The sequence below is a fragment of the Oncorhynchus kisutch genome, linkage group LG11 (genome assembly GCF_002021735.2).
Source record: "Oncorhynchus kisutch isolate 150728-3 linkage group LG11, Okis_V2, whole genome shotgun sequence".
In the NCBI taxonomy this organism is placed as follows: Eukaryota; Metazoa; Chordata; class Actinopteri; order Salmoniformes; family Salmonidae; genus Oncorhynchus; species Oncorhynchus kisutch.
Window position 1 is genome coordinate 41,708,022 of NC_034184.2, and position 14,882 is coordinate 41,722,903.

The 14,882-nt window shown below is 46.2% G+C and overlaps 1 protein-coding gene across 1 annotated transcript in view; it reads left to right on the forward strand.

The window, feature by feature from the left end:
• opn4a (opsin 4a (melanopsin)) overlaps nt 1-14,882 on the forward strand; it is a 64,459-nt gene that overhangs the window by 31,827 nt on the left and 17,750 nt on the right. Inside the window, exons 4-7 of the mRNA XM_020494137.2 lie at nt 2,694-2,897; nt 6,349-6,520; nt 6,694-6,858; nt 12,768-12,875. Coding sequence (XP_020349726.2) covers nt 2,694-2,897; nt 6,349-6,520; nt 6,694-6,858; nt 12,768-12,875 — 649 coding nt within the window. The remainder of the gene's footprint in view (nt 1-2,693; nt 2,898-6,348; nt 6,521-6,693; nt 6,859-12,767; nt 12,876-14,882) is intronic.

Consider the following 14,882-nt stretch of genomic DNA (forward strand, 5'->3'; position numbering starts at 1 on the left):
TCAGAGTGACCATCAGGTTCTTGTTCACCTCCCTGACCAAGGCCCTTCTCCCCCGATTGGTCCGTTTGGCCAGGCAGCCAGCTCTAGGAAGAGTCTTGATGGTTCCAAACTACTTCCATTTAAGAATGATGGAGGACACTGTGTTCTTCGGGAACTTCAATGCTGCAGAAATGTTTTGGTAACCTTCCCCATATCTGTGCTTCGACACAATCCTGTCTCGGAGCTCTACGGCCATTTCCTTCGACCTCATGGCTTGGTTTTTGCTCTGACATGCACTGTCAACTGCGGGACCTTATATAGACAGGTGTGTGTTTAAGGAAATGTTGTGATTTTTTTACCCAGTTATTATTAGCAAGTAATGCATTTTACCATTACCTAGTCATTACCGCCACACAGTCATTACCACCACAATCATTGCATATTTGTTTCCATTACATTCAATTATTTTATTTTTCATTTTTATGTTGAATTTTTATTTTATTAGGCAAGTCCGTTAAGACCAAATTATTATTTACAATGACGGTCTAGATATCACACTTGTGTCTTCTTCAGGTGTAAAGCACTTACTTGTTCTCCATATAACTACTTAAAATGTTGACATACATACCATTTTCAACAGGTAATTGCATTGTTCAACAAGAAATTGAATATTTATGCAATAAGGAATTCAAATAATTATTTCTAAATGTTATATTACCAAATCCTATAGGCAGACAAACCAAATTATCCCAAATCCCATTGTGTTTGTGATTAAGTTTCAAACTAAAATGGAATGTTTTATTATATGATGGTAATGACACCTGCAGAAGGTGTATTGGGGGAAAGGGAGTCAATTACATGTATTATTGAATAACATTTTCACAGCCAATATCACATTTATGGTTCCTGATAAAAAGAGAAAAGTATTTATGTTGATAAAATAATTTTTCAAGAAAAAAATATTTTTCTCCAAAATAAGACATGCGAAAAGTTCCCGTAGTTGCAAAATCACCCTGGTAAAGCCAGAACCAGAGCTGTACTTATCATGTGTTCCCACTTCTGCCATTGTTAAACCCTATACAGCCCAGTAAATTCAGCCGTCTAAATCTTCCCTGGCATAACTCACCAGTGAAGGTGTGTAACAACAGCCTAAGCTACTGCCATACAGCACAAGGTATAACCCCAGGGAAGGTGTGTAACAACAGCCTAAGCTACTGCCATACAGCACAAGGTATAACCCCAGGGAAGGTGTGTAACAACAGCCTAAGCTACTGCCATACAGCACAAGGTATAACCCCAGGGAAGGTGTGTAACAACAGCCTAAGCTACTGCCATACAGCACAAGGTATAACCCCAGGGAAGGTGTGTAACAACAGCCTAAGCTACTGCCATACAGCACAAGGTATAACCCCAGGGAAGGTGTGTAACAACAGCCTAAGCTACTGCCATACAGCACAAGGTATAACCCCAGGGAAGGTGTGTAACAACAGCCTAAGCTACTGCCATACAGCACAAGGTATAACCCCAGGGAAGGTGTGTAACAACAGCCTAAGCTACTGCCATACAGCACAAGGTATAACCCCAGGGAAGGTGTGTAACAACAGCCTAAGCTACTGCCATACAGCACAAGGTATAACCCCAGGGAAGGTGTGTAACAACAGCCTAAGCTACTGCCATACAGCACAAGGTATAACCCCAGGGAAGGTGTGTAACAACAGCCTAAGCTACTGCCATACAGCACAAGGTATAACCCCAGGGAAGGTGTGTAACAACAGCCTAAGCTACTGCCATACAGCACAAGGTATAACCCCAGGGAAGGTGTGTAACAACAGCCTAAGCTACTGCCATACAGCACAAGGCATAACCCCAGGGAAGGTGTGTAACAACAGCCTAAGCTACTGCCATACAGCACAAGGTATAACCCCAGGGAAGGTGTGTAACAACAGCCTAAGCTACTGCCATACAGCACAAGGCATAACCCCAGGGAAGGTGTGTAACAACAGCCTAAGCTACTGCCATACAGCACAAGGTATAACCCCAGGGAAGGTGTGTAACAACAGCCTAAGCTACTGCCATACAGCACAAGGTATAACCCCAGGGAAGGTGTGTAACAACAGCCTAAGCTACTGCCATACAGCACAAGGTATAACCCCAGGGAAGGTGTGTAACAACAGCCTAAGCTACTGCCATACAGCACAAGGTATAACCCCAGGGAAGGTGTGTAACAACAGCCTAAGCTACTGCCATACAGCACAAGGTAAGGGAAGGCATGACCTATGGCGTGTATAATTTGTATTAATACAGCTGTGGGGTGGTCTATAGTTCTATACATATATACAGTATGTTGCACAATGTCTATATTCTGTGAGACATTGGGGCTTTGTTTGCGGTATATGTTCAGCTCTGTGCAAAGTGGAGGTGGGTGGGTGTCACAGCAGGGTGGGTGTTGGGTGTGAATCTGAGATAAGGTCAGTATTACCCCCTGCAGCTCCCACTGTCTCCGCAGGCAGTCCTTCTGTTTGACCTGGTTCTGGATCATTATCCAGGCTATGGAGTGGACTATCACCCACAGGGGGCATTACAACACACCAACCGACATGCTGTTTCTCTTTCACCCTCTTTCACCCACCCTTTCTATTTTTCTCTCAGTCATTAACTGTACTCTGACTCTCTCGTATCTCAGTAATTAACTGTGCTGTCTCTGTGTCCTCTAGGCTGTGAGCTATATGCGTTCTGTGGGGCTCTATTTGGGATCTGCTCTATGATCACTCTGATGGTGATAGCAGTGGACCGCTACTTTGTGATTACACGTCCACTGGCCTCCATCGGGGTGCTGTCCAAGAAACGAGCCCAGCTCGTCCTCATGGCTGCCTGGGTCTACTCATTGGGATGGAGCCTGCCCCCTTTCTTTGGCTGGAGTAAGTCCACACACACACAGAGAGGGAGGGAGGGAGAGGGAGGGAGAGAGAGAGAATAATCCTGGGTCATGAGCCAAGCTTGGGATGAGGTTGTAGGATGCCAGGGCTGTATACACTGTATGGAAGAGTCGTGATTGTGTCAGTATGTGTGTAAAGGATGACTCGCTAAGCAAGCAGCGTGAACCACTTCTTCACGATACGGCCCATACCTGACGCAAACTCACAACCTCTGCCTTGCTAGAACAAGTGACCACCCTCCTGAAGCGTCTTACCAGTGGGCACCACGTGAAAAGCTAGCTGTTCGCTGGCGCAAGTGGGAACATTTCAGGATGAGGAGTACGTTTCATACATCCCCATGTGCTATATATGCGAAAGAAAGACAGCAAGAGAGAGAGAGAAAGACAGCAAGAGAGAGAGAGAGAAAGACAGCAGCAGAGAGAGAAAGACAGCAGGAGAGTGAGAAAAACAGCAGGAGAAAGAGAAAGACAGCAGCAGAGAGAGAAAGACAGCAGCAGAGTGAGAAAAACAGCAGGAGAGAGAGAAAGATAGCAGCAGAGCGAGAAAGACAGCAGGAAAGAGAGAAAGATAACAGGGGAGAGAGAAAGACAGCAGGAGAGAGAGACACAGCAGCAGAGAGAGAAAAACAGCAAGAGAGAGAGAAAGACAGCAGGAGAGAAAGAAAGACATCAGCAGAGAGAGAAAGACAGCAGCAGAGAGAGAAAAACAGCAGCAGAGAAAGACAGCAAGAGAGAGAAAGACGGCAGCAGAGAGAGAAAGACGGCAGGAGAGAGAGAAAGACCGCAGGAGAGCGAGAAAGACCGCAGGAGAGCGAGAAAGACGGCAGGAGAGAGAGAAAGACGGCAGGAGAGAGAGAAAGACGGCAGGAGAGAGAGAAAAGACAGCAGGAGAGGGAGAAAGATGGCAGGAGAGAGAGAAAAGACAGCAGGAGAGGGAGAAAGACAGCAAGAGAGAGAGACAGTAAGAGACAGAGAAAGACAGAAAGAGAGAGAGAAAGACAGAAGGAGAGAGAGAGAAAGACAGCAGGAGAGAGAGAAAGACGGCAGGAGAGAGAGAAAGACGGCAGGAGAGAGAGAAAGACGGCAGGAGAGAGAGAAAGACAGCAGCAGAGAGAGAAAAACAGCAGCAGAGAAAGACAGCAGCAGAGAGAGAAAGACAGCAGGAGAGAGAGAAAGACAGCAGCAGAGAGAGAAAAACAGCAGCAGAGAGAGAAAGACAGCAGCAGAGAGAGAAAGACAGCAGGAGAGGGAGAAAGACAGCAAGAGAGAGAAAGACAGTAAGAGACAGAGAAAGACAGCAGGAGAGAGAGAAAGACGGCAGGAGAGAGAGAAAGACGGCAGGAGAGAGAGAAAGACAGCAGGAGACAGAGAAAGACAGCAAGAGAGAGAGACAGTAAGAGACAGAGAAAGACAAAGAGAGAGAGAAAGACCGCAGGAGAGAGAGAGAAAGACAGCAGGAGAGAGAGAAAGACGGCAGCAGAGAGAGAAAGACGGCAGCAGAGAGAGAAAGACGGCAGCAGAGAGAGAAAGACAGCAGGAGAGAGAGAAAGACCGCAGGAGAGAGAAAGACCGCAGGAGAGTGAGAAAGACCGCAGGAGAGAGAGAAAGACAGCAGGAGAGAGAGAAAGACGGCAGCAGAGAGAGAAAGACGGCAGCAGAGAGAGAAAGACGGCAGCAGAGAGAGAAAGACGGCAGGAGAGAGAGAAAGACGGCAGGAGAGAGAGAAAGACGGCAGGAGAGAGAGAAAGACGGCAGGAGAGAGAGAAAGACGGCAGGAGAGAGAGAAAGACGGCAGGAGAGAGAGAGAGACAGTAAGAGACAGAGAAAGACAAAGAGAGAGAGAAAGACCGCAGGAGAGAGAGAGAAAGACAGCAGGAGAGAGAGAAAGACGGCAGCAGAGAGAGAAAGACGGCAGCAGAGAGAGAAAGACGGCAGCAGAGAGAGAAAGACAGCAGGAGAGAGAGAAAGACCGCAGGAGAGAGAAAGACCGCAGGAGAGTGAGAAAGACCGCAGGAGAGAGAGAAAGACAGCAGGAGAGAGAGAAAGACGGCAGCAGAGAGAGAAAGACGGCAGCAGAGAGAGAAAGACGGCAGGAGAGAGAGAAAGACGGCAGGAGAAAGAGAAAGACAGCAAGAGAGAGAGAAAGACAGCAGGAGAGAGAGAAAGACCGCAGGACAGAGAGAAAGACCGCAGGACAGAGAGAAAGAGAATGACGGTAGTAGAGAGAGAAAGACAGCAGGAGAGAGAGAAAGACGGCGAGAGAGAGAAAGACGGCGAGAGAGAGAAAGATGGCGAGAGAGAGAAAGACAGCAGGAGAAAGAGAAAGACAGCAGGAGAAAGAGAAAGACAGCAGGAGAGAGAGAAAGATGGCAAGAGAGAGAAAGACAGCAGGAAAGAGAAAGACAGCAGGAGAGAGAGAGAGAACCGCATGAGGGAGAGAAAGACAGCAGGAGAGAGAGAAAGAACCACAGGAGAGCAGGAAAGACAGCAGGAGAGCGAGAAAGACAGCAGGGGAGAGAGAAAGACAGCAGGAGAGAGTGCTACCCCTGGCTCTGTGTTCTCTCTTTGAACTCCAGTCTGCAGTAGCTTAGTTTAAGCATGAGGATTTGGGCATTGGATCAGATATGCTGAGCTGCCTGAGATCTCTCAGTGAGAAGAAAGAGAATGAAACTAGCGGGCAAACTGGCTGGAATGGGCCCCTCATAAGCCTCACATTGGCCTGGCCTTACAGTATACTGTACTCAGAATGACTCACACCCCATGACTGTGCAAATCTCTGGCAAATAACAAATTGATCCAGGAGCTCCAAATTGACAACACTATTCTGTCTAGCACGCTAATGGGTGACATGCTGGAAAGGGCCTTAAGAGCGACACACTAACTCAGACAATGTGGAGGGTGGAGGGGATTTGGGAAGAGAGGTCGCAGATCATGGCCTGCCTACCCCCTGCAGCCGTTTGTGGCTGGAGTCTGCGTGTAAGCATGCCACCCCAGACATTGCTCCGCTAAACAAAACTGCACCATTATTCACTTTGAGGCTTTGATCGTACAGAGCATTTAGATCACCAGAAGTGCTTCCTTGATGCAAGCTTTGTTGTTCCTGCGTCTTCCAATTGATGTGAGTATCCTTAACTTTCCCTGGCACTCTGACAGTTTTACCATAGCAGGGCTTCAATAGATGACGCTTGAAGGACAACTTGTAGAAGTTGAAGTAGAAGTTGTATTGAAGAAGAAAGGTTTTGACAATGTCGTATCCCACAACTTATTTTCTGCCCTTTCCCCCCTTTCTATGTCCCATCTCTCTTTTCCTCCTTTCTCTACCACTTTCGCACTTCTTCCCCATCCTCTCCCTTTTACCATCCTCTCCCATCTCTCTTTTCCTCCTTTCTCTACCCCTTTCTCCCTTACCCCCCGCCCCCCTTTACCTCCCCCAGGCGCCTATGTTCCAGAGGGCCTGTTGACCTCCTGTTCATGGGACTATGTGACCTTTACCCCATCAGTGCGTGCCTACACCATGCTGCTCTTCACCTTTGTCTTCTTCATCCCCCTCATCGTCATCATGTACTGCTACTTCTTCATCTTCAGAGCCATACGTAAAACTAACAGGTAAGTGGATTGGATACAAGAGAGCTGCTCTAGAGATAACACTGAACGTGTGTCCAATTAAATTAAATTGAATTAAGAAAGTGTGTTGTAAGTTACTGAAATTGGATTCTCTGAAACATTTCCAATTTCTCACATTTCACATTTATTTTTATGTGTGTGTGGTTGTCTCATAGGGCTGTAACCAAGATCAATTGCAATGGGAGCACCAGAGACTCAATTAAGAGTTTCCGTCGGCTGAAGAATGAGTGGAAGATGGCTAAGATTGCTCTGATAGTCATCCTCCTCTATGTAATCTCTTGGTCCCCATACTCTGTTGTGGCCCTGACTGCATTTGCAGGGTGAGTGCTTTTGAGAGGTTCTGTATTTTAACAAAACAGGGACTGTCTTAATGGAAATCTAGAAAGCTATTTGGTATCACATGCACTTACAGTGGGGCAAAAAAGTATTTAGTCAGCCACCAATTGTGCAAGTTCTCCCACTTAAAAAGATGAGAGAGGCCTGTAATTTTCATCATAGGTACACTTCAACTATGACAGACAAAATTAGAAAAAAAAATCCAGAAAATCACATTGTAGGATTTTTTATGAATTTATTTGCAAATGATGGTGGGAAATAAGTATTTGGTCACCTACAAACAAGCAATATCTCTGGCTCTCACAGACCTGTAACGTCTTCTTTAAGAGGCTCCTCTGTCCTCCACTCGTTACCTGTATTAATGGCACCTGTTTGACCTTGTTATCAGTCTAAAAGACACCTGTCCACAACCTCATACTGTCACATTCCAAACTCCACTATGGCCAAGACCAGAGAGCAGTCAAAGGACACCAGAAACAAAATTGTAGACCTGCACCAGGCTGGGAAGACTGAATCTGCAATAGGTAAGCAGCTTGGTTTGAAGAAATCAACGGTGGGTGCAATTATTAGGAAATGGAAGACATACAAGACCACTGATAATCTCCCTCGATCTGGGGCTCCACGCAAGATCTGACCGCGTGGGGTCAAAATGATCACAAGAACGTTGAGCAAAAATCCCAGAATCACACGGGGGACCTAGTGAATGACCTGCAGAGAGCTGGGACCAAAGTAACAAAGCCTACCATCAGCAAGGGCATTGAAGATGAAACGTGGCTGGGTCTTTCAGCATGACAATGATCCCAAACACACCGCCCGGGCAACGAAGGAGTGGCTTCGTAAGAAGCATTTCAAGGTCCTGGAGTGGCCTAGCCAGTCTCCAGATCTCAACCCCATAGAACATCTTTGGAGGGAGTTGAAAGTCTGTGTTGCCCAGCAACAGCCCCAAAACATCACTGCTCTAGAGGAGATCTGCATGGAGGAATGGGCCAAAATACCAGCAACAGTGTGTGAAAACCTTGTGAAGACTTACAGAAAACATTTGACTTCTGTCATTGCCAACAAAGGGTATATAACAAAGTTTTGAGATAAATTTATGTTATTGACCAAATACTTATTTTCCAACATAATTTGCAAATAAATTCATTAAAAATCCTACAATGTGATTTTACAGGCCTCTCTCATCTTTTTAAGTGGGAGAACTTGCACAATTGGTGGCTGACTAAATACTTTTTTGCCCCACTGTATATCAGTCATATTGCATCTACAGAACTGACAGCATAAAAGCTTAGTGCTTAGTAAGTACAACATAATCAATTAACTAGAATGACACTTTCACCCACGGTTTGTCCAAAGAGAGCTAACCCAAGGCCACGCCTCCAACAAGCCACACCTCCAGATCCTATTTTTTTCTTAAATTAACTAGGCAAGTCAGTTAATAACAAATTCCTATTTATAATGATGGCCTACCAAAAGGCCTCTTTTGGGGACAGGGGCTGGGATCATTTAAAAAAAAATGTAGGACAAAACACACATCACGACAAGAGAGACACTGCAACACTACATAAAGAGAGACTCAAGACAACATCACAGCATGGCAGCAACACATAACAACACAGCGTGGTAGCAACAGAACATGACAACAACACGGTAGCAACACGACATGGCAGCAGCACAACATTATAGCAGCACAAAACATGGTACAAACATGATTGGGCACAGACAACAGCACAAAGGGCAAGAAGATAGAAACAACAATACATCACGTCAGTAAGAGTAAGAGTGTCAATGATTGGTCTTTGAATGACGAGATGGAGAGAAAACTGTCCAGTTTGAGTGTTTTTTGCAGCTCGTTACTGTCGCTAGCTGCAGTCTAATAGGCTGCTGCCGCTACATTTCCCCCTCCTAAGGGTTAGTCATCCCTGACAACCCCGAAATCTAACACAAAGTCCTGAAACCTGGACAAAGGGTCTTCAGTGGCTGCGTTGTGATTGCCGTGGGGTTGCCATCCTGACCTTGAGACGGGAGCCTGCGGCAGCAGCACCCTGGTGGCCGAAGGGGTGTCCCATTCTGACCTTGCCCCTCAGGTGAGGAAACCGCTGCGTTGTCCAATGGTCCAGGGCTGTGAGGAGTAACCGACATCTCACCCTCTCTTTCCACTTCATGAGGTGTATGAGGTTGGTAAGGCGCCAGATGATCCTGATAGAGGACGATCACTCGTCCATGAGTTCAAAGCTGGCTGCGATACACCATGTCAGAAAGTCGCTCCGGAACCTTGCATAGGCCTTCCCAGTGACTCATTTGTTTCGGGCTCAGACCACGCTTGCGCCGGGGGCTGTATACCCACACTTTTTGGGCAGTCTGGAAAGGCTGACCTCGACAGAGGGTGTTGTATACCTTCTTCTGCTTTACCCCTGCTTCTGTCAAGCGATGCCGTGCAAAGTCGTGGGCTGTTTCCAGGCGCTGCTGAAGGTGGTGGAGGTACTCCAGGGGGTCTTCCAAAGGACTAATCTACTGGAGTTCGTAGTTTTCAGTCAAACATCAGAACTGTTGGGGTGCATCCAGTGAACACCTGCACTGCTGAACGATAGGCCCACAAGACCAATGGCAGATGTCGGTCCCAGTCTTTCTGGTCATTGAAGGTAAGAGTGGCCAGCTGTATCCCCAAAGTCCATTTCGCCAACATCCTTAGCTTCAAAATGCCATCCCAGATCATTGTGGAGTTCTTGCGGTGCTCCATACTGGCAGAACATCTCCTCCACCAGCTTGTTGGCAGTGGTTGTGGTGCCCTGGTCGGGGGGCGCGTAGGCCTCTGGCCACTTGGTAAAATAGTCAACGGACACAAGTACGTATCGATTGCCTGCCTCTGTCACGGGAAAAGGACCCAGGATTCCACACCAACCTGACCCATGGGGGCCCCCCACCTGATTTTGCTGCAACAGGGCATATGCGCATACAGGTGTCATAGACATGCACATACTGTTCCGTGTCTTGGCGGCAGCCAGCCCAGTAGACTTTCCTTTGGAGGAGTTAGAGGGTCTTTATGTACCCGAAGTGGCCTCCCAATCCAGTGAACAGCTCTGAGGTCATGGGCACACATGGAATAAGGCACCAGCAACTGCCACACCACAGAGTTGTGTTGTGTGTTTGTTCCATTCATCTTCGAAAACAACACCCCTTTGTGAATGGCAAGGTTGTCCCACTGGGAGTAGTAGGCCATGGTTTCGGGCGACAGGGGTAAGACTCTGTTCCAGGCAGGCTGCTGGCTGAGCACCAACCAGCCCCGGACAGTTGCTAACACCGGGACACCTTCCTGCTCCCTCGTCAGGTCTTGGTCATTCCAGCCCTCCAAGGGTGCTGAGCTTCAGTCTGCTTCTTGAATTGCCACCGCTGCGGGCAGGAAACCCTCCTTTGTTCCAAGTGTGGGCAGTGCTTGCAGTCTTGCTCTTCACATGACCGGCGAGACAACGCATCAGTGTTTGTGTGGATACGACCAGCCCGGTGCTGCATCTGGTAGTCATACTCCTGTGCCTCTTCTAACCAGCAAGCCACCTTGCCTGTGGTTCTCAGAAGTTGAAGAGCCAGGTGAGTGAGGCATGGTCCGTACAGAGGAGGAACTGGGTCCCATAGAGGTAGGATCGGAAATGATGGTGCATTGACCACAGCCAACAACTCTCGCCGGGTGACACAGTTGTTGCGCTCAGTATGGTTGAGGCTTTGACTGTAGAAGGCCACCACCCGTTCCCCACCCGGCCAGCAAAATAATGGCCCCAATGCCCACATTGCGGGCATCTGTGTCCACAATAACTGGGTGCTGGGGTTTGGGGTATGCCAGAACTGGAGAATTGAAAAGGGCCTGATGCAGTTTACGAATACTGCCACGCAGTCATCATGCCAGTCGAACCGCTGATCCTTGTTTGTAATGCGGTGTAGAGGGCTGGCTACTGTTGCAAAGTCCTTGATGAACCTCTGGTAGTAAGAAGCTAGGCCAACACAGCTTCTTAATTCAGAGAGATCCTAATGGTTCGGCTAGTGCTGAACTGCCACCAACTTGGCTGGATCAGTTGCAACTCAGTCTGCCCCAATAACACATTTTATTTTTTTTTACCTTTATTTTACTAGGCAAGTCAGTTAAGAACAAATTCTTATTTTCAATGACGGCCTAGGAACAGTGGGTTAACTGCCTGTTCAAGGGCAGAACGACAGATTTTGTACCTTGTCAGCTCGGGGATTTGAACTTGCAACCTTTCGGTTACTAGTCCAATGCTCTAACCACTAGGCTACACTGCCGCTCTTGGGGTGGAGCTTGAATATTGTGTGCCGAATGGAAAGTAGTTCCTCACTCAGATTTGCCAGAGATCCATACGGCATGCACAAGGAGGTTGTTCAGGTAGACCACACACCTGTTGCAGGGGATTGTGACTGGCACTTGCTCCGTAAGACGCTCAAAGGTTGGTGGAGCGTTGCAGAGCCCGAAGGGCATCACGGTGAACTGCCACAGTCCTTGTCCAATTGAGAAGGTGGTCTTCGGCCTGGCTTCAGGGGCCGGGAGGGGATAGGAATCCTTCCTGGTCACATGGTTCAGCTGCCTGTAGTCTGCATAGAAGCACCATGAGCCGTCCTTCTTCAATGACAAGAACTACAGCGGCTGCCCAAGGGCTGTTGGATGGCTTGATGAACCCTGTCTCAGTCATCTCCCGGATCTTCTGCTTCGCTATCTCTCTTTTCGCCAGTGGCACGTGATGGGGCCGCAAACGGATTGTTGCCAGTATCGATAGAGTGGTGGACTAGAGTGGTTCTCTGGCATTCTTTGTCTCGTGGTGCAAAGACATCCACCAACTCTGCAAGCAGTGCTTCCACCTTATCGCACTGCTCAGACTCCAGCCCTTCCGAACACCTCTTCCCTAGTTCCTGCACAGCTTGTTGGGTAGCTTCCGAAGGTACGTCCATCGTGCAACTGGTCACCTGCTGGGGCTCACACAACCTCTTTAGCTGCTCCTCATCTGGGGAAGGATCTTTGTGGGGCCGTCTGCCACAAATTCATGCCGAGTCACCTGCGGCTGCCGTTGCCTTTTTCCACTGCTCTGCAGTCCCATAACGGAGTCTTTCATCTGGGGTTTAAGCATTCCAACATCTAGGCATGCTCCCACTTGACTGAGGAAATCCAACCCTAGGATGTGGTCATCTTGAATATCGGCCGACCAGAGCTCCTGCTCCACCGAGACGTGGGATCTGAATTTGAGGCAGTTTTATACAGCATGAAAACAATCCTGCAGCAATAGGAAATGTGAATTATTATGTGGATTATAATTCATAAACATTTTTGTAAGGATTACTACATTTTTCGTAAGGGAAAATCAAGTCAGAAATATCAAAGAGGAAATTACAAACTTCAGAAGCTTTTTTAAACCTCAAATGCACTTTAGGGTAAAAATGTAATGTGTTGCAGGAAAGTTCTCCTGCAACATGGTGATGAAATTAAGATCCTACATCCGTATAGTGTCTGTATGTCCGTGAGCTCCCCTGTCACAGTGCAAAGACACAGGAAATGTACAACTTGTAGTGTATTTGAGGTTTAAATTGGCTTCTGAAGTATTTCCACTTTGAAATTTCTGACTTGATTTTCCATTATGAAAAATGTAGTAACCTCTAAAAATGTGTTGTAAATTATTATGTGGATTATAATTAATAATTTCCTATTGCTGCAGGAGTGTTTTCATGCTGTAGAAAATTACATCTGTATACACCCACTTATAAAATCACTTCTTTCTATACAAATACTACAATGCCGCAGCGACATTTTCAAACCTTGACCATTCAGGTACTTTATATATTGTATTATTCTGCCTCACAGCTTACCAGCCTTCTCTTCCTGTCTTCTCCATGTCTCCTGTAGGTATGCAGATTTTCTGACCCCATACATGAACTCAGTTCCTGCTGTGATCGCCAAGGCTTCAGCCATTCACAACCCCATCATCTATGCCATCACCCACCCCAAGTACAGGTACCGCAGTCTTGCTGTCGCAAAGATTAAAGATCAAACCTATTGGTTTCTATTCTTTCTATTGTTGCATTATGAGTCAAATCTTCTATTTTTTTGTTTTTTTATTACTACCCCAGTGAACCATTCCATCCCATGAGAATCTATCAAATCTGAGAGACAGAAAGGGTATAGCCCCTGTTAGCTAGCGATCATACTAAACTCTCCACTCTACAATCACTCAAAAACCTGGATATTAACTCAACTGGACATCATTATAATATTCTCACCACACAGGAAGGATTCTAAATGAATATATAGGGGACCTAGATTCTTTACCACTGTGTACTTTTTGGTTTTTAGTCATTTAGGTTCACTGCTCAAGGTAAATGATTGCTTATGTGTTGGATGTACACTACCGGTCAAAAGGTTTAGAAAACCTACTCATTCAAAGGGGTTCCTTCTTTTTTACTATTTTCTACATTGTAGAATAATAGTGAAGACATCGAAACGATGAAATAACACATATGGAATCATATGAAAAAAAGTCTTAAACAAATCAATCAATAGATTTGAGATTCTTCAAATAGCCTTTCCTTTGCCTTGATGACAGCTGGCATTCTCTCAACCAGCTTTATGAGGTAGTCACCTGGAATGCATTTCAATTAACAGGTGTGACTTGTTAATTTGTGGAATTTCTTTCCTCCTTTAATGCAATTGAGCCAATCAGTTGTGTTGTGACAAGGTAGGGGGGCATACAGAAGATAGCCCTATTTGGTAAAATACTAAATCCACATTATGGCAAGAACAGTTCAAATAAGCAAAGAGAAACGAAAGTCCATCATTACTTTAAGACATGAAGGTCAGTCAATACGGAATATTTCAAGAGCTTTGAAAGTTTCTTCAAGTGCAGTTGCAAAATCCATCAAGCGTGATGATGAAACTGGCTCTCATGAGGACCGCCATAGTAATGGAAGACTCAGTTCATTAGAGCTACCAGCCTCAGAAATTGCAGCCCAAAGAAATGCTTCACAGAGTTCAAGTAACAGACACATCTCAACATCAACTGTTCAGAGGAGACTGTGTGAATCAGGCCTTCATTGTTGAATTGCTGCAAAGAAACCACTACTAAAGGAAACCAATAAGAAAAAGAGACTTGCTAGCGGCCAAGAAACACGAGCAATGGACATTAGACCGGTGGAAATGTGTCTTTTGGTCTGGAGTCCAAATTGGAGATTTTTGGTTCCAACCGCCATGTCTTTGTGAGATGAGGTGTGGGTAACCGGATGATCTCTGCATGTGTATTTCCCCACCGTAAGGCATGGAGGAGGAGGTGTTATTGTGTAGAAGTGCTTTGCTGGTGACACTGTCAGTGATTTATTTAGAATTCAGGCACACTTAACCAGCATGGCAACCACAGCATTCTGCAGCGATACACCATCCCATCTGGTTTGAGCTTAGTGGGACTATCATTTGTTTTTCAACAAGACAATGACCCAATACACCTCCAGGCTGTGTAAGGGCTATTTTACTAAGAAGGGGAGTGATGGAGTGCTGCATCAGATGACCTGGCCTACACAATATCCAGACCTCAACAAAATTGAGATGGTTTAGGATGAGTTGGACAGCGGAGTGAAGGAAAAGCAGCCAACAAGTGCTCAGCATATGTGGGAACTCCTTAAAGACGGTTGGATTCAGGGTGAAGCTGGTTGAGAGAATGCCAAGAGTGTGCAAAGCTGTCATCAAGGCAAAGGGTGGCTATTTAAAGAATCTCAAATATACAATATATTTTGAGTTGTTTAACACTTTTTTGGTTACTACATGATTTATAAAAAGTTGCAAAATCCATCAAGCGTGATGATGAAACTGGCTCTCATGAGGACCGCCATAGTAATGGAAGACTCAGTTTATTAGAGCTACCAGCCTCAGAAATTGCAGCCCAAAGAAATGCTTGCGTTCTTTCATGGTTTTGATGTCTTCACTATTATAATGTAGAAAATAACAAAAAAATAAGAAAAACCCTTTAATGAG